This window comes from Siphateles boraxobius, unplaced genomic scaffold, assembly GCF_051911475.1.
Source record: "Siphateles boraxobius isolate OS27281-9 unplaced genomic scaffold, OSU_SipBor_1 8, whole genome shotgun sequence".
NCBI lineage: Eukaryota > Metazoa > Chordata > Actinopteri > Cypriniformes > Leuciscidae > Siphateles > Siphateles boraxobius.
Genome location: NW_027509208.1, coordinates 6,980,680 through 7,004,102, shown reverse-complemented (window position 1 = coordinate 7,004,102; position 23,423 = coordinate 6,980,680). Strand labels below are relative to the sequence as shown.

At 36.8% G+C, this 23,423-nt stretch overlaps 2 protein-coding genes across 3 annotated transcripts; both read left to right on the top strand.

The window, feature by feature from the left end:
* Nucleotides 1–14,444: 14,444 nt before the first annotated feature.
* Nucleotides 14,445–19,754, top strand: katnbl1 (katanin p80 subunit B-like 1). 2 transcript variants are annotated; one of them, XM_077220817.1, is made up of 10 exons: nucleotides 14,445–14,589; nucleotides 15,613–15,740; nucleotides 15,952–15,989; nucleotides 16,102–16,378; nucleotides 17,714–17,829; nucleotides 18,404–18,454; nucleotides 18,559–18,648; nucleotides 18,826–18,930; nucleotides 19,023–19,116; nucleotides 19,215–19,754. In XM_077220817.1, the coding sequence occupies exons 2-10, from the start codon at nucleotides 15,624–15,626 to the stop codon at nucleotides 19,245–19,247; spliced, it is 921 nt and encodes a 306-aa protein (XP_077076932.1). In that variant the 5' UTR covers nucleotides 14,445–14,589; nucleotides 15,613–15,623; the 3' UTR covers nucleotides 19,248–19,754. The 2 variants fall into 2 exon arrangements, with proteins under 2 accessions (XP_077076932.1, XP_077076931.1); XM_077220816.1 differs by having other exon boundaries at nucleotides 14,458–14,589; nucleotides 19,020–19,116; nucleotides 19,215–19,379.
* Nucleotides 19,755–20,485: 731 nt separating this feature from the next.
* On the top strand, nucleotides 20,486–23,312 carry emc7b (ER membrane protein complex subunit 7b). The gene is made up of 5 exons (XM_077220815.1): nucleotides 20,486–20,858; nucleotides 21,177–21,296; nucleotides 21,391–21,529; nucleotides 22,017–22,097; nucleotides 22,184–23,312. The coding sequence occupies exons 1-5, from the start codon at nucleotides 20,632–20,634 to the stop codon at nucleotides 22,328–22,330; spliced, it is 714 nt and encodes a 237-aa protein (XP_077076930.1). The 5' UTR covers nucleotides 20,486–20,631; the 3' UTR covers nucleotides 22,331–23,312.
* The last annotated feature ends 111 nt before the right edge of the window (nucleotides 23,313–23,423 follow it).

Below are 23,423 nucleotides of genomic sequence, written 5' to 3'. Positions count from 1 at the left end.
TCTCACTTGATGAGTAGCGTAAGCTTTGAGGCCTCTCGCGGATTCAAACAAACAGGGCTAGGCAACAAACTCAAGCTTTAAAAATGTTCATTTTAGACTTCTAATTCATGACTGGTGTTTTGTTTTTCTCTATCCTCTGCGCTTCTCGCTTCGTCATTACATTGTGCGTCAAGGTCAAGGGTTAGTCTTCCACCATAAATCGATGCGTACAGCCGTCTGCCAGAAGGTAGTTATTTTAGTCGATAAAGTTTCAAATATGGATTTTTCTTACACGAACATATCGCCTCACTTCATAAGGCCTTTATTTACCCCCCGGAGCCATGTGGAACACTTTAATCATGGATGGATGCACTTTGATGGACTTAAAAAAAATATAGAGCCATTCACTGCCATTATAAAGCTTGGAAGAGCCAGGACATTTTTTAATACAACATTTTTAAATATAACTTTTTTAATATAAAAATGTCATATACACCTAGGATGACTTGAGGGTGAGTTCCATCAAAGAGCAATATTAAAGGGATAGTTCACCCAAAAATGAAAATTATCCCATAATTTACTCACCCTCAAGTTATATTACAAATGTCCTGGCTCTTCTTTTCAAATATGGATATTTTTCTTACACGAACGCATCACTTCACTTCAGAAGGCCTTTATTTACCCCCTGGAGCCATGTGGAGCACTTTGATGGACAAAAAATATTGAGCCATTCACTGCCATTATAAAGCTTGGAAGAGCCAGGACATTTTTTTTATAACTACTATTAATAAAATAATTCCTATTGTATTCGTCTGAAAGAAGAATTTTGTATACACCTAGTATGGCATGAGGGTGAGTAAATCATGGGGAAATTTTCATTTTTGGGTGAACTATCCCTTTAATTCTTATGTTCTTTAATATATGATTTGATTATTTTGCGTGGTAAGTGTTGAATACATAACATTGGAGTAAGGCTCTTTTTTTGGTGATTTTACAACACAGCATACAGAGAGTGATATCCTGAAGCAGCAATAATTACCTATGTCTAGGCCATCTTCATAAATCACACACATCATGTCTGTGCGCAGAGGGAGGCTGGCTTTCCACACGCTCTGCTTCTTTTCACAATATTCAGATGTTCAGTAGCTCACTCTACACTTTCCACATAGATGTTTGCAACTCCACAGGGGATTGTAGCCATGCCGAACTGTTCTGGGAAACAAAAAATGCCTTTGAGGTTCAGGCTATTAGCACATAGCATGCAGCGATTGTTCCCATCACTGTATCGGACTGAGCTGCATTAGTTCTAAGTTGTGTTTACAGTAGGTCCACTTAATAGCTGTTCCATGTCATTAAAGGTCCTAAACTTTGAATGGCAGATATAATGTCCATGATATAATATAAAGTCCATGCCAAACCCTTCCAATGTATTATAATGAAGTAATGAAACAACCCTATCATCCTCATTTTTCGAATATCTATCTATCTATCTATCTATCTATCTATCTATCTATCTATCTATCTATCTATCTATCTATCTATCTATCTATCTATCTATCTATCTATCTATCTATCTATCAATCAATCAATCAATCCATCTTATTTGTACGTATATTATATACTCAGACACAAGTTCAGAATGGAACTCTTCTCAGCTGGTGTCAATAAGCGTGTGTGGGTCCAAGTTTACGTCTGTATGTAATCAAAATGGAAAGAGCCAACAGCTTCCTCTTTGGCTCTATGAGCATGTGTGGGAGTTTAGAGTTAGCCAATATTTGTCCCAATGTGTAAATTACCTGCATTGCTGTGTTTACATTGCCTCAAACATTTACAAGTAGCCTCAACCGTTCTGTCCTTACAATATTTTCCCATGCGCCTGTTTGTCTATCTGCCTTAATCACATTAACCTCAATGACAGACAGAAAGGAAAAGGGCTTGATTGTGCTGTTAAATCGAATCATCCGTCAAAGCTAATTTTATGTGATTTTGATGTACATTTTTCACAGTGATGAGAAAAGTATGGTCCTCTTACATATCTTGGAGCATATTTAAGTTTCAAATCCAAGTAAACATGCACTAGTAGTCTATGGATGGTGGCAAAGTTTCTCTTTGTACATAACAGCAGATTTTGTTTTGTTTTTCAGGGTAATTTGTCAAGTCTGTTCCAGTATGGGGCTGCACGTGATCACTTCACAAAATCCTTTCATGGATAATCAAACAAAGCGTTGGGAAACTCTAATTTAAACAATACCAGCAGTAGCTCTTCATCTTTGACTGATGATTCATTTCCCTATTTGTCCTTAAGAATTCTGTGGAAACTATCAGATATCACATGACCAGTTTTGTGCACAAAAAAGTAGGCGTATTTAACAATCCAAACTGATGAACTGGTTCATGTTCAAGGTATAGTAAAAACTTTCTAGAGAGCAAAGTTTGCTGACCTTCTCTGACTTCAAATAGACCTGGAAAGCCAAGGTCATGCATTCAAGTTGGAAACTAAATACAAACGTAGCCAAAACAAATCAAACAAAAATAATTTTTTCCTGCATTAGTGGACAAGTTCTTTTACTCAACTATTTATGCATGGTGTCTAAAGAAAAACAACTTAACATTAATTAAATGCAAGGTAATTCATTTTCACAAAGCAAACCACAAAGGGTGTTGACTATGAACTATGAAGATAAGACTACAAGAAATCATGAAATAATTTGTGCTACTTCCATAGTCACAACTTTGCTATAATTGAGAATTCAAAATGTCCCACAGGTAAATATGGCTTTGCTTGGTCATTCATGTGCACATACCTCATAATTAGGATATTTAGGATCCACTTAAAGGCTGCAAATGACTTCTGTAGTATCATGAACAGTGCTGTGCTATGTTGTTGTTTTGACTAGTTTAAAGTTCTAGTTTACCCACAACAAAAAATCCTGTCATCATTTACTCACCCTCATTTGAATCCAAACCTGTATGACTTTCTTTCTTCTGTAAAAAATAAAGATATTTTGAGAAATGTCCAAAAGTGTTTTTTGTGCAACCAACATAAGTCAGTGGTAACCAAAACTATTTGGTTACCAACATTCTTCAAAATATCTTCTATGTTCCACAGAAAAAAGGAAGTCATACAGGGTTGGAACAACATGAGAAAATAATGACAGAATTTACATTTTTGAGTGAACTACCCTTTTAATTTCCAAAGTATTCTCATAATTGTGATAAAAAGTGTAAAAACATCCAGCTTGAAATGTTTGCGTTACCCAGTTGTCTTTTCACTGCTAGGCAGATGAGAACAAACAACAACAACAACAACAACAACAAAAATACTGCAAAGCTGCGACTCTGGACCTCATCTATTGGAAGTTATGAACTTCTTAAGGCCTCTTCTCACTCTGTCACTTTGGTTTCTGTATGAAATATGACAGTGATGTCATGAGCAGCGAGCCAAAGACTGACTCAGTGCCTGGTTCCCCATGAAAAAGTAAGAACAGATGAAATGAAGCGGAATAGAATCTTGCTACTTAGCGTGTGGCCCCAGGGCTTGTTGACAATTTGGTGGCCCTTTATGAATCTTCTATGGATTTATTGGTCTGAATGTGTCTGAAATTTTGAAATTACTCCCAGAGTGATTCTGGTATCACTCAGACTACAGCTGGATCAGTGTGCGGTCGTCATGACATCAAACATGTTGTGAAGGTTTTATGACGTTCACGCTTTTGCCCGACCTACACTGACTATACAAGTTAGTGCATTTGGGATATTAGTCTTATTTATAATATTACCTGAAAAAGTTCTTCATGTGGCTGATAACACCTGAGTGATTTACAATTGTTCCTAATTGTATGCATGGCACTAGCAAAACTGACTTCATGGGTTTGATTCCCAGGGAACACAATGACTTTTAAAATATATATTAAATGAAATTGCTTTGTTAAAAGTATCTGCCAAATGCAAAAATGTGCATTCTTTTCTGAAATCACTCTCCCAAGGCCTTGCTTCGTCATGAGGCAAAGTGTGGACTGCAAAAAGTCAAATGGAAACTATTTTCTCTAAGTTTGTGGTAAATGTAATTTGTTGTCAAAAAGCACATGAAAATGTGTGGATGTTTGAAGTCAGGGTCCTCTGAGGAACTTTGGCATAGTCAGGAAATAACCCATCTTGTGAAAATCAACAGTACATTATTGATTCAAAACCCTACATAAAGCAGGACAGCCTGCGTAATACATACGCAAATCTGCACGATTCAAAGTGCTGGCATATGTGCTATTTGGCCAGACTCCAGTGTTTAGGTGCACAAATAGGTGAATACAAAGAAAGCATCTTTTGTGTTTTTTTGCATCCACAGATTTACAGTATAGAAGTGTTAAAGGAAAAGTTCACACAAAAATTAAAATTCTGTCATCATATAAGGACCATTCATACCATACCAATGGATATATTAATATATATTATATATATATATATATTTTTTTTAAAGATATCCGGGTCGCGGTCGGTCGGGTCGTTTGAAATAAAGATGCCAATTAAACTTTTAAACGCGGGACAAAATGCCGATTTCACAACACGTTGAACTGAGCAATGCCATTGTACCATTTTAATAGGCTAGTTTTAAACGCATATTGCTCAGTAATGTCAGTTTTATGTATTTTCTGAGAGGGGGCGGGATTTTTGTTGGGAAAATCGGGGAGAGACGCACACTTCGATTAGACTGGATAAACACATGCAGTATCTTAATTGTTAAGAAAATGAAACGAAATAAATGAATTAATCAAGCCTTTATTACATAACACTAGGCTATATCATACAGCATTCAGAAAAAGAACAGTTTGCGCTCCTAAGGGCTTTCACACTTTTCTCTCAGTTGACCTGCTGATGAATGATTCAAGCAGGGTCGCTACATAAACATCGCACACCCCACTGCACCCCTAGTTCCTATGTCTATGGCTCAATGACGCTACTATGAGCATTTACTACTTTAAAAAAATGGGGGTGGGATATAGTATTTCTTTTTTTTTTTTTTGCGGTCCGAGTTGTGGGCGGGTTAGTTGAAAACGTCAGTCGGGTGCGGGTTTTTTATACAGTGACCCTCACATCACTGGTACCCGGTGGGGTTTTCTGCTGTTGTAGCCCATCCGCCTCAAGGTTGTGCGTGTTGTGGCTTCACAAATGCTTTGCTGCATACCTCGGTTGTAACGAGTGGTTATTTCAGTCAAAGTTGCTCTTCTATCAGCTTGAATCAGTCGGCCCATTCTCCTCTGACCTCTAGCATCAACAAGGCATTTTCGCCCACAGGACTGCCGCATACTGGATGTTTTTCCCTTTTCACACCTTTCTTTGTAAACCCTAGAAATGGTTGCGCGTGAAAATCCCAGTAACTGAGCAGATTGTGAAATACTCAAATCGGCCCGTCTGGCACCAACAACCATGCCACACTCAAAATTGCTTAAATCACCTTTCTTTCCCATTCTGACATTCAGTTTGGAGTTCAGGAGATTGTCTTGACCAGGACCACACCCCTAAATGCATTGAAGCAACTGCCATGTGATTTGTTGATTAGATAATTGCATTAATGAGAAATTGAACAGGTGTTCCTAATAATCCTTTAGGTGAGTGCAGGGTGCGAACTATGGGGGAGCTAGGGGGAACTCGGCTACCCTTAATAAGACATGGGCTCCCCTGAAAACGTGATTCGTGAAAATTTGGGGGGTCTCAAAAAATATTGACAATGTTTTGTTTTGACGTGCAATTTCAGTTTTGTGTAATGTGATCATCATGGAGAATTATGTCTAAAATAGCAAAAATATCATTAATTCATGCATGCATGACGGCGATTTAAACCAAATTCACTTCAATAAAGATAACTATAAATGCTATTCTTGTCATGAGCATCAAGGTGTGGTGGCGCTGTGGTGCAAATTCCAATCATGTTTAGTACATGTTAACTCAAAGATTCGTAGAATAAATATAAACGGTGGAGGCCATTGATCTGCGCGCAAAGTCCTTGAAATCCATTCTGTGTTAAGGTAAGGCATGTTATTCACTATTATATGTTGTGGCTGGGTTGTTATAGGTCTGCGTGACTCTCAATGTCTTACGGTGTGTTCACACCGAACGCGAATTGAATTATTTGCTCGAATAGATTATATACAAAGTCAATGCAAAGACGCGAATAGAATTGGGCGAACGTCTTCCTTTCAAGTTGAAAAATTTGAACTCGAGCGAATGTTCAAGCGTCTAACTAGACGCGATAGATTCGCGTTCGGTGTAAACACACCATTAGGCCTAATTGAACCGATGAATTATGGTATTCTTCTGTAGCCTGACGAGTAATTTAACCCTTGTTCAAGTCAAAGACAGCCTATGTAGCTATAGACTATTTGGGGATGGCTGTTTGACTTATCAATTTGTGTCGATAAAGTATAATAGGTTGAATCCTGTATAAGGTATAGTGCTTGCAAAGTGCATACACTTGTAGCTGTTATGTATCTTTGGAAGTCCTTGAAATTAATTGGTTAACGCGCATTCCGCATCCTGTCTGAAAGAAAGACGCTTCAATCCTCGGCACGCGCAAGTGCACGATCCCCGAAGGACACGGTATAGTTCGAACACTGGGTGAGTGTATACCCGTGCTGCATGGCTGAACACATGATGCAAATGATTGCACGCCAATGTGCATTGGCTCGTTTAGTTTCACTCTAAGTAGATTGGCCTCTCTAGCGAGATTCCTATTCGTCGGTCACGACGTACGCCTCAGATCCCTCCTTCAGGGAACGAGAGTTACCAAATGTAATCAAGACGTTCTCTTGTTGCTTTCAGAACGTTTTTCTTTCCCAGCTGATGAACGAAATATTGACTGATCAGAATCGGTTGACGAAATAACTGCATGTTTAAGGCCCGTTCACATTAGTGTCTACACCAACGCATGATAATATTTGTTTACTATAAGTGTGCAATCAAGCTCATTAAATTCGGGTGGATTTTGATTGGCTGTCAATGTTTTTATCTTCCATTAGCTGGGGAAGAAAAATGTTCTAAAAGTGATTTCAATGTTATTCCTTTGTGTCGTTATCATTAAGATGTTAAAAAAATGTTTAAAAAAATGCTGTATTCGGGGGACGCATTCCAAAGTGAGAAGGCATCAAGGCACATCCGAATCCAATGTTAGCTTTAGGCTACTTCCTGTCTCCTGACATACCGTCATCTGATCGATTTTTGAAGGCAGCATAGATGTGTCTTTCTCTGCCTTTGATTTCACACAATTCTGCGCTTTCCATTCTGTGACAGTTAAGCTAAAAAATAAAGATGGCATCTGAAATTTGTGATTGGTGGTCATTTTGTGTGTAAATATACGTTTTTGATCAATGTTTTCCAATTTTGATTTCATACAGCGAGAAATCACTGTTGTAGTAATTAAATATTTGCTTAGTTATCACCAAAGCTCTCTCTATTTTGTTGTAGATCATTAAACCGTTATGCCTCCTCAGAAGTCTGTCCAAAATCAGTTTCAGCAGTTACCTTCATGTAAAACACAAGTCAGGCAATGAATATTTGCTTTCAGTGAATATTTACAGTGAATATTTCAGCAGTAAAAGCTATGGCGAAAATTTAATGACTATGGCCCAGTCCCAATTTGCATACTATACGTCCTAAATAGTATTCAAAAATAGAATTAGTACGTCCCAAATCGTAGTATGTTGAAATGAGTATTCAAAAGATACCCGGATGGTCTACTAATATCCGGTCAGAATCCGAAGTGCAGATCGATGCATACTCTAACAGCTGATATTGCCAAGGGGGTAATCCATCAGCTGGAAACTGAAGCCTCCCTGGGGGCCGCCATTGTAGCAGACCATCACCTGCTGTTAGCATTCCATTGACTCCCATTCATTTTGGCGTCACTTTGACAACGAATAATTTTACATCTGAGGCGTCCAAAGACTTCATTTGTCCATTATTTATTTCTAAAGAAACACGACAATGTATAAAAGGCTCCATTACTTTGTATCTTACATTAAGCCCCGTAGAAGCCGTTTTTGTAAAAATAGGCTAACGATTGCCTCATAACCACGCGCTCTGTCGCAGAGTAGAGAAATTACCATATAGACAAGAGGGGAAGCTAGCAGGCAATCTTTTACTCTCTATGAGGCAATCGGGGGGACATGGAGGCATAAAGTCAAGGGAGAAGCCCATAGATAGAGAATCCATAAAAGCAACGTGACAAAATATTTCAACAACGTTTTTGAGGAATTGGAAATAATTCGGTATGTGGCACAGCTACTAGAAGATTTAAAACTGTCAGACATATTGCTCACGTCACATCTACGTCGTCAAGTTCAGTTTGAGCCTGCGCAGTACGCTCAGCCATCAGGAAGTGAGTGCTTCTAATAGGCTTCACTTTTCTCCGATGAAATCAAGGGGGTCGCTGTGTCCATCTCTTTTACTGTCTATGAATATTGCCCACAACCCATTGCGCGTTGGACGAGGATTCAGTTAGAACTACAAACACGAGTGAAAAGTGTTAAAAAACTACAGACATGGAGGACGCACGAGTCTGGTGGTTATGTAGAGAGGTTTAGATAAAGGGGTTTGAGTGATTAATTATCAGTATCTAACCTGAAGAAAATATATTTATTCAACGTTGTCTACATTATATTGCATCTGCAGTTATGTTTAGCCATTACCTTTTAAATGCATCATTATATTCAAATGGCTAACACATGAGGAGAGTCTCCGCATTAAAGACCCCAGGACAGAATGGAAAGCACAGGATTGTGGAATATCAAAGGCAGAGAAGGATACATCTATGCTGCCTTCAAAAATCGATCAGATGACGTATCTCAGGAGACAGGAAGTGAAGCTAACATTGGATTCGGACATGTCTTGATGCCTTCCGACCTTGAATGGGTCCTCCGAAGACAGTATTTATCAGTTTTCGGCCGCAGCCATTGCCTGATGGCAGCGAGGCAACAAGTTGTAATTCGTACGCAGCCAATAGCATCCACAGCAATCCACAATAATGTTCTGTTTATTATAAGTTTGCTATATACTCAGGCTCTTTAAAGTTGTGTGGATTCTGATTGGCTGTCCATGTTTTGTTCATCAGCTGGAAGAAAAACATTTTGAAACGTTATAGTTGTGGTGCGGACTCTGCAATTCTTTTAAATTAAAATTTTTACATTTACTTGGTGTAAACGGGCCTCTAGCTGTGGTGTGCACTTCTCTATTCTCATAGATTTTGGTCGATTATTTAAACTGGCTAGATATTGCTATAATTAACACCCTTTGTGTGAACAGGCTTTTGTAATAAACAAAAAAAAATGTGTCCGTTGAATGCTAATATAATTATCATTATAGTTATTGGTGTGAACAAGTATTTAACCAATCCTGTTTGGCTTTCATTGAAGTCACACTTTGAATTACTTAGACTGACACAATCGTAATTACCTTTAGTTTATTTTTAAGGCGGAACTCAACTGTCATACATGATCTCTTTGTAATGTCTCTTTCAGATTAAGTAAATCTTGGCACAGGTTGCCTGCAGTAGCAAGTTTAAGTCCACGGGCACCATGATTAATACACCCCTGCTCCATGTTGGCAGTCAAGTCTCATACACCACTCGAGGTATCATCTTACCTCCCTGCAGAGAGGAGAGAGTCTGGCCAGCCTGTCAGGATCTGGAATCTCAGCCCTGTCAATCTTCCCACACAGCAAATACTTGCCGAAAAACAATGACTGTTTTCCTACCCTCAGTGCTGTTTTTCCAGCACTTCCTTTTTCTAATTCCATTACACAAAGTAATATTGTCTGGTCTTAGAGCAAGTGTGTGTGTGTGTGTGTGTGTGTGTGTGTGTGTGTGTGTGTGTGTGTGTGTGTGTGTGTGTGTGTGTGTGTGTGTGTGTGTGTGTGTGTGTGTGTGTGTGTGTGTGTGTGTGTGTGTGTGTGTGTAGAGGTAAATATTGCATTGCATTATATTATAGAGCGTGTGTATACGTGCATTCAATGCAGTTGTATGATTTTGAAAGTGTTGATCACATCCTCTTGTGAGTTTTCAAATGTCTTTTCAGACCGCATTCACTATAACAAGTCAAAACACATTTAATTAAAGGCCATGGATCACATGTAAAAACTTGTTTTGATTCATGCCTTTTGTTTTACCTTCTTAAGGAGATGGTCCACTCCAGAAATAAGTGAACTATGGTTTTCCAAATCTATATGAACTTGCTTGTGGAACACAAAAGAATATTCTTAATATCCTGGCCACTCTTTAAAATTTTATAAAAAAGATAAAAAAGCACAATAAGTCTCATAAACGTGGTCCATGCCGTACATGCTATATTTATGTTGTTATACAATCTGGACGGAATGATTTAGGCTATAAATCCGACTTATCCAGTTCTGACTGACAAGAAATTAAGTACAGTTTTTGAACAATATGAGTGAAGGTGAGCGTATTAATTTATGGATGACCTATCACTTTTAAATATGCATATTACATTAAAACTTGCTCTACTAAACTTTTTTTTTTTTTTTTTTTAAGATATAGCGAATTTTCAATAATTTTTAAAAAACATTCACATTAAATGCAGTACTCATACTTATAACCCAGTTCTCCGAAGTATAGGTTCCAGTGTACAGATACTGGACATATAACCCATACTGGAGCTCCTGCACATGCCCCTCGACGAATCTGCACTGAATAAACTCTTCATAATCCTGTTCACATCAACGTCTGAAGAAAATGAGTGAATCAAAAGGGCTACCTGAAATTCAAACAGCCATTAAGCCAGACAGGATGGCAGTTAGAGTAAAAACTGCCCTTATTGCTTTCCAATGACATGCTTGAAAAATGAGCACAACAGTGTCAGTAATGTGATGCACTTACAGAATATATATGTAGGAAACAAATGAGGAAAATTAACCCTGTATTGGTTGCTTTTATTAGCACACCTGTGTGATAAGTTTGAACTTTGAGATGTCACTAGGTGAACATTGAAGTGAAAGACTAGGGAGTTGAACTGACCATAAAGTGTATTTATTCTAAACTAGGTCAGGTGTAATGTCAGGTTAACCAAGCACAATGAGTTCAGAGGTCAAATTTTACATTAGGTTTAGTAAGGTCAGAGAGTATCTGAAGACACAAAAGATGACTGCATGGTTAAACTATCACTAATGCTAATCTGAGGTTTGGATTCCCTTGTTCAAACTAATTTCAATATGTACAAAAATGGTGGTTACGAACGTTTGAGATTGAGTTATGAGAGTTCATAAATAACAGCTCAACCACACACACTTTTCCGTTTTCACAGCTTCATATCGCCATCTGGTGGTTGAAGGTAGTGTTTTGGTAGCCGACCAGAAGATATTCAAAATTAACTATCAGTTTGTATTAGTTTTGGACATATTGAATACCACCCAGAAAATATCTTAGCTTTGGCAACAAGAAAAAAAAAGCCAGATGAAAAATTATCTCAAAAGATATTGACTAATATTTCTGTTGTGAATATCAATCCTGAAAGTCAGGACAAGGAAGCAAACTGTAAATGAGTTTTTCTTGTTCTTTTTTCTTTTCTTTTTCTTTTCTTTTTTATTTTTTTTACTCTCTCTGATGTATACGAAGTGTTCAGTTAACTTTATACTTGCTTTTCTTAGCTTTTTATGGTTTTGTCTGTAAATTCATGCTAAAAAAGATATAATACAGCTAATCTATTATATTTTTGATATATCGCACAGTGTAAGCAGGAGCCAGCATCAGCCTGATCCCAGGTTTTGTCATTAGAGGTGAAATGAGAGCCATCGTCCCAAAACCTCATGATCTCAACAATCGGATGAAGAGGAGAACAGATGTTAACTGTGTCAAACACATTCCGCTCTTTACTATTGACATAAGATACATCACAGGTGGAGGTCTGCCTAGTCATGCTAATGCAGAAGATCAGAGATTAGATGTCCATTTAAGGAGCTAAATGTTACAAGCCTGAATAGTTTATATATCAGATGTCACCTCATTTATAGATTATATCATTATTATATCATCACTTGCCAATATAATATATGGCTATAACATCTGTGAAATAGAGAAACAAGTGGATCCAACAATCTGTATCCATGCTTGCTTAAATTAAGACAGACTAGAGGACTCAGATTTCAGAACTCAACCTTGATTGCTGATTTAAATTTTTAAAACATTATTAAAGCTCAGCAATAAACAACATTAGTGATACAAACACCAAGGTCATGATAGATGCAAAATGCTTAAAAGAAAAGCTTCTGCCAAATGTGTCAACAATGCGTTTTTTAAATTTGCTATTCATCAAAGAATTCAGAAAAAATGCACCATGGTTATTACAAAAAATATTACGCAACACGACTGTTTTCAACACTGATCATAAAAAATAACTGTTTCCTGTGCTTCAAATAAGATTACTGGAATGATTTCTGGAAGATCATGAGACACTGAAGATTGGAGTAATGATGCTGATAATTCAGCTTTGCCATCAAAGAGAAAAAAATACACAATATATTAAAATAGATATTTTAAATTGTAATAAAATTTCACAATATTTCTGTTTGTACAGAAGTCAAATAAATGCAGCCTTGGTGAGCATAAGAAATTTTTTTAAAAACTTTTTTTTTAAATCTCACTGCCCCAAATCATTGAATGGAAGCATACGTTTGAATGTAATTTCAAGTCAATCAAGTCAATTAAATGTAATTTTTCCAATATTTAGTTTAAAACAAGTGCTGTGAAGAATGTATTTATGTTCCCCAGTGTCTGCCATTTTCATTCCAATGAAAACTAAAGAAGTCAAGTCTGTTTATCTTTAGTTTTTTTTAAAACTGTTAGACTATTTTTACCCATATTGAAGTAGCTATTGCAGTCTAATATTGACTCTTGAAAGAGTAACTATTATAATTATTTTTATTGAAAGGCGCAACCCAAATAATGGTGGAGATGTTAGTGAATTTTTGTGGCTGTCTGAATATGAGTCCTATGTCGGCTATTTTATTCAGTTTCCCCCATCAGTTCAGCAGCTTTTTATTTGAACTGTGGTAAGATTTGTCTTCCATGATTTGTTTGTTACCACATTTCCATGTGGGAAGATTTGTCTTCACATTCTCAAGAAATGGCATTGATTTCTTGTGCTTAAATTCAGATATTATTTTAGAAAATAACTGAAAGCAGATTGATAAAAAATGATGGCTGTCTGTTGGCGGCATGCTGCTTCTTTAAATTCAAATAGCCTGCATTTCAGTTCAGTTCAGCTCATAAATCTTCCTGCATATATATTATGAGTCTACACCAGTCCTTCAGAGATGTAGTTTAATGGCAATATGCACAGTATTAAATCCATTGTAAGTTGGCTGAATATCTATCTTAACTATATATTTATTATGACAGAGTTGCAGTAAGAGAATAACCTTTGGTGAAATGTGATTCATGAGTGAAATTTACCGTGTGTGTCCCTTTAGTCTAGTTTGTGGTTTCATGAACTAATGATCACATCAGCACTGTTGGCCATGATCATCACCTTTGTTAAAACATTTGAACTTAAAGTCATCAAGATAAGCAGAATGAGCTTATACATTTAAAAAAACATCAATCCTAACAAGATTCTTACTGAAGATTAAAGTGGCATTACAGTGATATTTATTAAGGACCTTTATTTTTTAAGTTTTTATCGTTTCTGAAAACATTTCTGTTCAGTATCACTTGGAAAACTACGGTGAAACCCATTTAATATTATTTTTGATAATCTTAAAGACCTTTGTATCTAAAGGCATATGCTTCTTTTTATTTATCAATATTAAACAGTGTATCTCAACCAGTAGGCAAATGACTTCCAAGGGGCCCACAGGATGACTTCAAAGTATTTACAATTAATCTGTTAACATAATCAAACTCTAATTTAAATTAAAACATAACATCAAGATGTAAACGGCAACTCAAGTTTCTTTCACTTGTATAATACTGTTCTTATCAACAGACTACAGTTCTTGAAATTTCTAGAATCACACAATGAATCATGGTTAATGTAATATATCAATGCTCCCAGTTTCTATTAATAAAAAAAGTCTGAAACAAGCAGCTTAGTCATAATTAAAACAGGAAATATCTTATCCTCTGCCTATATGGTGGTGGGCCTTCGAATTTTATGTTGGATATTGACTCAAAATGGATGTGTTGGACTACTAGATTGTAAAGGGTATGCATGGAAATTCCTTCAGGACTGTTGAAATCGAGATGCACCTCGTGAAGTTGTATCTGCAAATAGTTTGTACTTTTTTAAAAACGTTTTGGTAATGTTATAAATCTCATACTTTTATTTGTATTGTTTCATAGTGTCTGTTGACTTGTTACTATGATATTCATTTCCCTTCTAAAATGTTGTTTTCCAAAGCCGCGCAGTTCCATTATGCCCCACCAGATGTCGCTAAACCACCAATCCTCTGGTGCTTCATCCATCCCAGCATTTCAAGTTTGTATTTATTTGAATGGTTCTTCCTTCCCTCTGAAATCCACTCATATTCCCGTTTCTTCCTGTTTGTGCATGGACATGCTCTCGGATATATAACGTGCTCTAGGATGCATAGACAACTTTACACAATGTTATGGTGGGTGCTTACGAAATATGGCTGACAACGTCGTACAAGTTAAATGTTTTGTACGTGCCAAGTCCTTGTTTGCTAGCATATGATTAGCCTGACTTGTTTGTTTAGCAACTAGCTATCTGGTGTGTTTTTATCAACTGCGTTGATATGCACAGGCCAATGTGAGTGTAGATTAATCTCTAGACTTGTCTTTTGCTATTTAGTCACACATTATTGACTGTTTGGCAAAGCGTAACGTTAGTTGACTTAATTAGCGCGCTAGTGCTAACAGACTTTAAACCTAAACAGCGACGTCATATCATCGGAGGCCTAAAGCTTCGTCTGACAGATGTTCAGACATTTACCAGGAATATTAGCTTGTTATTCTGAAACGTATTAGTTGGGTTTCAAACGATCCATGGATTTGTGCTCTGACTCAGCAAAAGTTAACGTGCTACGTGGTAAGACATCCGTTTGAAAAATGACAAAGTATTTGGTAACGTTAATAAAATATGCAATATATGCTTTACAGTAGGTTAGTATTGATGTTATAACCTGTGCATAACATGTATATAGTATTGTCTTGATTGGTTTTGAGACGCATCACTTCTTGAAAATAACGTTACGTTGTAATAACGTTCTCTGTAGGTTTTTGTAACAACAAAAGAGTTTTTTTGTGACTAAATAAAGAGAACCCACACAGCATTTTTTTTTCTAATGGTTATTAACGTTATAAGCTTGATAATCAAAAAAGTTCGCAGAACGTTGTAGGAATAAAAAATGTTAGCTGTTAATGATGAAGACATATGCTACATTGACTACTGTGCCAGACTGTATAACAATGGCAAAAGCTTTAACGTTAGCTACATTTTAAAGTTTCATTAAGATCAGTTGACTCGTGTTAATGATGGTTTGATTATAGTATGACTACAAGCTCTTTAATGGAAGCAATACAATCGAGGCTTTGAGTAAACAGACTGCAGCTATTTGCTTTAACAACATCATGCATCCTGTGCTAGCTAATGTGTTGTTTGCATTGTACTCTAGAGTCCCTTATTATGGCCACTGGAAGTCATGTTGGAAGTCATGCAGAAGTCCACAGGCTCATGCAGGCCCAGCCCCATGATCTTCTCAAACGTATGGTTTGTTCTGGAGATGAGAAAAACATGAGGGAGGTGAGAGAGGAATAGGTTAAAAACTGACAGTTGTTTGTAATGTATGTTTGTTTTCGGGAATGGCTTAAAAGTCTGGTATTGTGTGGTCCTCAATCGTTTAGTGTGTATGATGCAAACATTTATGTATGATTTAAAACGTTTCAGGTGTTAAAACTCGTGTAATTGATTCCAGCCTTTAGGAATGCTAGCTTTAACTATTATTTCTTTTCAGGTGGATTATTCACTTAAGGACGAAACCGATCAAGAGAGGTATGTTTTTGGGCCAAATGCAAACTAAATAACTTTTTGTTATCCCTTGGTTTGACAAGCTCACATGGGAAAATGTTTTAGGTATGAGCATGTTTTATCCTCCATCCCTCAGATTTCCAGTGGGCCGTTGTGTGCACAAATACAGTAAAGCAAAGCGAGCGTTGGCTAGCAAGAAGAAAACGCGCCAATCCGGAGTGGGATCAAGAGTATGTCGGAGATCGCCCACCGCAAGCAGGACATCTGACATGGCAAACAAAGAAAATGAACTGACCTGCCCTGATGACGTCCAGGCTATTCTTTACAGTGACAACTGTGGGTTCCCTGTGAACTCAACAGACTCTTCAAAAATGTCAGGAGCTGGCTCAAAGTACAGTGATTATTTCACTGAGGTGAGTTAAGCTGAATGCCGATGCCAGTTTTTTGCTGTTTTGTTGACGGTTCATGTCATTCTAAGCAAGTGTTCTGGAAATTTTCCTGTGTTGATTGTTATTCATGATTGTCCACCTCTATTATCCACTCCTATTTTTGGATCAGGATTTTTGGGGCTGATTACCGGCCGTATTGGTTGATACGATCAATGATATAAATAATACTATAAAAGTTGCTTATACTACACAAAAATAAGAGATGAGAAAGTATCATGAATTGACAACTATTTATTTATTTATTGGCAAGCAGCATGTGCAACATATTCCATTCCCTCTCCTAGATATGATTAGGAACAGCTTGGAGCTGAACAAATAATAGCAATTCCTGAGAAATAAATAATAAAAATAAAAACAGAACAGTCTTTGTCAACAGACCAATTTACTAAATATTAATCTACTAAAGAGCAATGAGTGATTTTCTCTTTGTCTTTTCTTGTTTGATTAACATTAATTACACAGACGCCACAAGAATATTAGGCTGCTGTCACTTGAAAACCGATTGCATGAATCCGATATACTGTTACACATGCAACTTATTTCCCTACTGTTTATGTTCACCTAAGACATAACCGATGGTGTTTTAGCGAATACTCACCAAGCCAGGCATTTTGACGTATTTCTGTGTGTTTTCTGCATGAACCCGATCACTTTGCTCGTCCGTGTTCCTTGTTGGAGCACGTACACAGAAAGCCGCCTGGGAAACACAGTATCATTTCATGGCTTAATGCAATTTTAAAAATCATTTTTATCATTTTATCATTTAGTTTAGCAGTAGACTTTATTTAATGACAATCGCTGATTTGGATGTTAAGTTTGGGCTTTTAGGGAGGAATGAAAGCACACTGCTGTGAAGGAAAGAAATGCCCTAAAATCGCTCAGCTTCAGTTCCTTGCTGTCATTGCTGACGTGTTGCAATGTCTCCGTTCTCCGCAATGACATTGCAAATTTATTGTCCTTTTCAGACACCTGGTTGAACTGCCAGACCGGTGAATATAGTGAAGTAATTTTAGCTGCGCATAAAAAAATTTTCACAAGTTTTGCGTCATCTGATCGGCTCTTCCGATCGGCGACTGATCAATTGGTGCACCCTTAAAGGACAAGTACGGTATTTTACACCTAAAGCCCTGTTTTAAGATCGTTTCTGATGAAAAAAAAGATTGAAATTTGGACAAATGCTGCTGTCCCGAGAATTTTCGGTTTCTGTGTTAGCACCACCCATTTTTGGGGCATCTGTTATGTGTGGTCTATCAGAAAACTCTATTATTTGTATTAACTTAATCATTTGTTGAATTTCAGTTATCAAAGGACCATGAAGCAACGACTCACGTGCTCTTTGGAAGGAATCTCAGGCTGAATGTTGCTTTGACTCTTTGGCGGAAAAACGCAAGTGAATTAGTGGCATATTTGAACAGGTTAGCAATTTGACATTTACTGTAACTGTTCAAAATGACACAAAATATACACTTCTATAGGCTACCATAATTTTGTTTTGAAAAATGAATCATTTTGTTCAGCAAAGGTGACAGTAAACAGAATTTTACATGGTTATTAAATGTAAAAATATTAAGCAGCACAACTGTTTTCAACATTGAAACTAATAAGAAAGTTTCTTGAGCACCAAATTAGCATATACCAAAGACTGGAGTTTTAAAATGCTTTTTAATACATTTTAATGTGTATTAAAATAGAAAACTGTTGTTTAAAATTGTAATCATCCTACATTATTACTGTTTTTACTGTATTTTTGATCAAATAAATCAAGCCTTGGTGAACATGAGACTTTTTTGAAAATATGGGGGGGGGGAATCAACTCCAAAAACCTTTAAACAGTAGTGTAAATGAAATATTGCTGATATTTATAGATTTGTCTTTACAGTATGATGAATTGCCCTTTTTTTGACATATTGATGCTTGCAATTCTACATTTTATGTGTCGTCAGTAGAATACCCTGGTAATTTGGTAACTTATTTTCACTTTTTCCCCAGAATACAAGACACAGGGGTGCTGGTTGACTGCTTGCCTGTAATTACTAAAAGGTAATGTATTTAAAAGCTTTTCACAACATGTAAACTCAAAGTTTGATAGACATGTTTATAGATTTGACAGACATGTTGTTTCATACCAGTTTCTCTCTCTATAGTCTTCAGGAAGAACAGCCATGCATTTCAATAGGCTGTTGTGTTGACCTTTTACCACAAGTAAAAATGATTCTTAATGCTAAATATGAAGAGTAAGTATTTTGACCTTTTTTATACATTTTTGACCTTTTTACACAAACACACAACATGTACACACACACACATACAGTATATGTAGATATAATTATAATATACATTTGTTGCTTTCTGTTGCCATTATAAGTTCTGCCCAAAATAATTCATCTTTTAAACTGTTGAATCTTTTCCAGACACCTCATTGTAGCTTTACACTGGGTTCAATCTATCATAAAAAATTGGTGGTCTGAGCTCTCCACAAACACCATAAGCTTGCGTGATGGCTGTTCAAATGACAGGTGCTTCATTTTTATATGTATATGGAAATAAAATGGCAGAACATCTAATAAATGTTTGTTGGGAGGTGTAACCGAATGTTTGCATCCAGCAGGAATGTTCAGGCAATGAAGACAATGCTGCTTGAACTCTGGGAGGGAAAGAGTCACTTAAGCTCAGTTCCAGGAACTGTAGGTGAAACGGCAAAGGTGAAGTTCTTAATGAAGTAAAAAAAATTAAAGCAACTTTACAAAAATCAGTTTAACCTTTTTCCTCTTACTGGTCATCTTTTGCTTTTCTTTCGCAGGTCATAGAATCATATTTGTCACAACTGCGCTGATATATCAATGTTGCACACTAAGAAGAAAACCACTACAAACTCTTGGTGCATTTTAAGCTCTTTGATCGGCTTGGAGCTGGTGAATCTGAAGCTCGGTAGGCTTTAGTGAATTGGGGATGATGAACTGAACAATTCAGACACTCCGATTTCAGCACTGGAGGAGGAACTCTTCCTGCAGGCACTGAATGACTGCTTCACATTGAAGTGGACTTGCTTAGGGGCACATAATCAACTCCATGAGACTCTGGAATCAGGCGACTCACCCAAGTGCCAAGCAGAAGTTTTAACTGTTGCACTTCTAGTTCTATGGTGTGAATCTGCTTAAGTGGATGTGATTGTGTAAGTGTACCTTTATTAGATGTTTTTTCAGTCATGCACTTGAATTGCAGGAGTTTTAAGTTATTAGCGTTTTGTTGTCCATTGCCGATCATGAATGGATATTTGAGTGTAATGCGTACATGGTGATTTTCTTTTAATGAACTTTCAAATAAATTTACTTAATCTGAATGAGGTTTTTTTCCCACTTTGAAGTTTATATGAATATTTATATTTTACATACATGTTATTTAACTAAGATATGAATTATTTCCCAACCATTCTGTGCAGGCAGAACCCCGATCACAAGGGTAGTGGATTGTGAGAGAAAAGATTGTGGCTGAATAATACCAAAAATTAAGCGTGCAAAATTTGCTGACAAAAAAAAAGTTAAGTCAGTATTTTACAATAATATTGATGCAAAGATAATTCACGAAACCGATCTGAACGATTCGTTTACGAGACTGAACCGAGAACGGATGATTGAGTTGACAGGAGCATTCCAAGGCTTGACTCACTGTTGGGACGAACAATAAATTACATTTCTCAGCAGTAGCAGAAGTACTGGAAATCTATATTTGTCTCGAATTGTATGGGGTTTAAAATAATTGATCAACGTACACACTAAACTGGGTTTAAGCTAGTCGCACATTCTGTCATGGGTGCAACAAACTGAACTGGGAGACAAAGAAATACAAAATGATCAAATAAAACGCAATAAACGACAATATATGCCTACATATGAATTTACTGGAACGATTAGGATTATTTAATATGATGCAACACAATGTCATGATGTAAAATAATCTGAAGTGGCGTTTAAACCATTTATTATATGAACTGTTTGAAGGAAAGAACGGATTCACGAAAACGAGTCAGACTCGGAACTCCCATCAAAAGCCCCGCCTCAACGATAATCACGTGTAACATGTTCTTCCGGTCTCTGCATTCTATGACATCCGTTTACCGTTTTCTTCCTTCAACTGAGTGTTATTCCTGTGGTTCATATTGACGCGCTGTGAAATATTGTGGATTATTGTACGTCGTATATATCGTGTGACAAAGCACGATGCAATACATTAAACGACTATTAGATTTATATATAGCGTTGCAAGCTCTGTTTGCGTTGTCATGGGGTTTTTCTGACACAGAGCCGGGGCCCGTAGCAGGTTCTCTGTCGAATGGAGACCGTTTCAAAATCGAAGGACGAGCGGTCGTTCCTGGAGTGAAAACACAAGACTGGATCTCCACAGCCCGAATCCTGGTGGAGGGGGAGGAATATGTTGGGTTTCTTAAGTGAGTTATAGCGCCAGCAATGCTAACGTCAAAAAGAGCGATGTAACGTTAAATATGAATGTGTGAGTGTTGCACGATTTGCAGTAGCGTCTTAAAAATGACAATGATAATCTCATTTATAATGATCTTGTTGGAAGCATTCTGATTTATAAATCCGTCTTGGGTTGTGTTACTGTAAAATATAATGTGAAGGTATATGTAAATGTCTTTGCAGGGCATGATCAATTCAGATTGGATGGTCAGGGGTTTCAAAACATCCCTTTATTAAACTAGGTTTTGCTAAGATGACACAATTAACCACATCATTTTGCCTTATAGGACTGATGGGAGCTTTGCTGTCAACGATGTGCCCTCTGGCTCATATGTGGTTGAAATTGTATCACCAGCTTTCAGATTTGATCCTGTTCGGGTGGACATTACCTCCAAAGGGAAAATGAGGTAGCTAACATTCTGAATTCTTCTACCTTCTAACATGATTGTCTATTCACGTCTCAAACACCTCAGTTAATATCAAGATGTTGCTGAACCACAGGGCACGCTTGGTGAATTACATCAAAACCTCTGAAGTTCTTCGACAGCCATACCCTCTTCAGATCAGATCCGGTGGTCCACACACATACTTCATGAAGCGGGAAACCTGGGGGTGGACTGATTTTCTGATGAACCCAATGGTGATCATATGATTTGTGTGTGTGTGTGTGTGTGTGTGGGTGATTTGACTGGAAATTTATCGGTCGGGGTTTTCTGGTTTATTTTGTTTACTTATTCTTTGACTATGTAAGTCATCTCTATATGCATGAACTAACAATTAGCAATATTTCTTACAGCATTTATCAACCTTTAATTCGTTAATAAAAATGTTCATGTTAGTGAACAGTACATTAACTAATGTTAACAGATACAATGTTTGATCTTAAAAATGTAGTTGTAAATGGTGAGATTAACATGAACTAAGATTAATAAATGCTATATAAGTATTGTTCATTCTTAGTTTATTTGTATAATTTAACTAATGAAACCTTATTGTAAAGCGTTACCAGTTATACAAATGCACATTTTCAGGGCCATTTATAATAGTATAAATTATCTGTGACGAAATATGTGTTGCTGATGGTTTCTAATTGTGACTTCACTTTTATTTTTTTTTGTTGTCCTTAGGTTATGATGATGGTCCTTCCTTTATTAATCATTGTCCTGCTCCCAAAGGTAGTAAATACTAATGATCCTGAGATGAGAAAGGTAATACAAAACATAAGCTAAATAGACATCCTCATCCACTGTATATTTCTTTATTCATACAATTTTGTCTGTTTTTTTTCCTGCAGGAAATGGAGCAATCTATGAATATGTTGAACCCTAACCCAGAATTACCAGATGTTTCTGAATTGATGACTAAATTGTTCTCCAAGGGCTCCAGTAAATCCGGCGGAGGGAACAAAGGCAGCAGAAGTGTGGCTTTGAAGAGGAGGTAGTGCCGTGTGTTTAGGATCATTTTGTCGGTTTTCTTTAACACTGTTTTACTGGTTTTCTTCTCTCTTTTTTTTCTTCTTCTTTTTTTTAATTAAATGAACCGTTTCTTTTTCCTCTGAAATGCTTGACAAAACAGGACTGTGTTTGCACTGTGCTACTTTTTCACGCTTAATTGTCTTCTTTAGCTGCATTGTTAATAATCAGATTATTTTAATCATTGTATGATACACTGAAAACTATACATAACATTTAAAAGTGTACACGACCAGTACAGATAGAGCAAGGCATGAATTCATCTGTCTTAATAAAAAAAAAATAGAGCTCAAATAGGATGTTTTAACTTTAAAAGTATAATGAGTGTGAAAGTAAAAGATTGGTCAAGATTCCTGGAGGGGATTGTTAGACTGAGATATTCAGTTTTGCTGAAACATTTCAATATCTTGTCATGCAATTAACATAGTCAATGCTTTCACTGCTGCTGCATATGATTCATCACACAGATATGATTCCTTCTCAGAATTGAGGGTAATGCAGTTTCACCTCCGTTACGACTTGAATAAAAGCAAGAATTAAAGATTTAAGTAAAATTTAACATATTGTGGCGGTTGAGTGCTCTGGGTTGATGCAATTGCTGCACTGATAAGGTCAGATGCAGAAGTTAGTACTCCCTGTATTTGCTCAGTTTGTCACAAGCCTTCTGGGATATTTCAAAAGCACACTTGAGCTTAAGGGTCAAGATAGATGAAAAAAATCTTTCCATCTTTGCAGTGATGCCTTTTGTGTTTTCAGACCAACCCAAGGAGGTGACATTGACCCCAATTCTGTTTCATAACTACTTGAAATAAAGCTTCTAGGTTATAATATTTACTATATCTTGTTTGGTTTGTACACGACTGTGAATGAAGATGAGAAATGCATAAGATTTAAGCTATGAAGTATACACTTATTTAAACTGAATGGAAATAAACTTTGGTGGAAAATATCCTTAACGTCTTGCTTATTTGCCTACTTTTCTCAGCATGTTGCTTGCATGGTAAGATGTGTGGAGATTGAGATCAACATTTAAGAACATGTTCATAATAATAACTGATTAAC

What these genes read in the sequence shown, in the direction of transcription:
- emc7b (XM_077220815.1), top strand. Translation starts at nt 20,632, where the DNA reads ATGCAATACATTAAACGACTATTAGATTTATATATAGCGTTGCAAGCT. An exon ending in ATTTTCTGATGAACCCAATG is followed by an intron (nt 21,530 to 22,016) that starts GTGATCATATGA and finishes TGTTGTCCTTAG; the next exon opens with GTTATGATGATGGTCCTTCC. An exon ending in ATGATCCTGAGATGAGAAAG is followed by an intron (nt 22,098 to 22,183) that starts GTAATACAAAAC and finishes TTTTTCCTGCAG; the next exon opens with GAAATGGAGCAATCTATGAA.
- katnbl1 (XM_077220816.1), top strand. Translation starts at nt 15,624, where the DNA reads ATGGCCACTGGAAGTCATGTTGGAAGTCATGCAGAAGTCCACAGGCTC. An exon ending in GACGAAACCGATCAAGAGAG is followed by an intron (nt 15,990 to 16,101) that starts GTATGTTTTTGG and finishes TCCATCCCTCAG; the next exon opens with ATTTCCAGTGGGCCGTTGTG. An exon ending in ACAGTGATTATTTCACTGAG is followed by an intron (nt 16,379 to 17,713) that starts GTGAGTTAAGCT and finishes GTTGAATTTCAG; the next exon opens with TTATCAAAGGACCATGAAGC.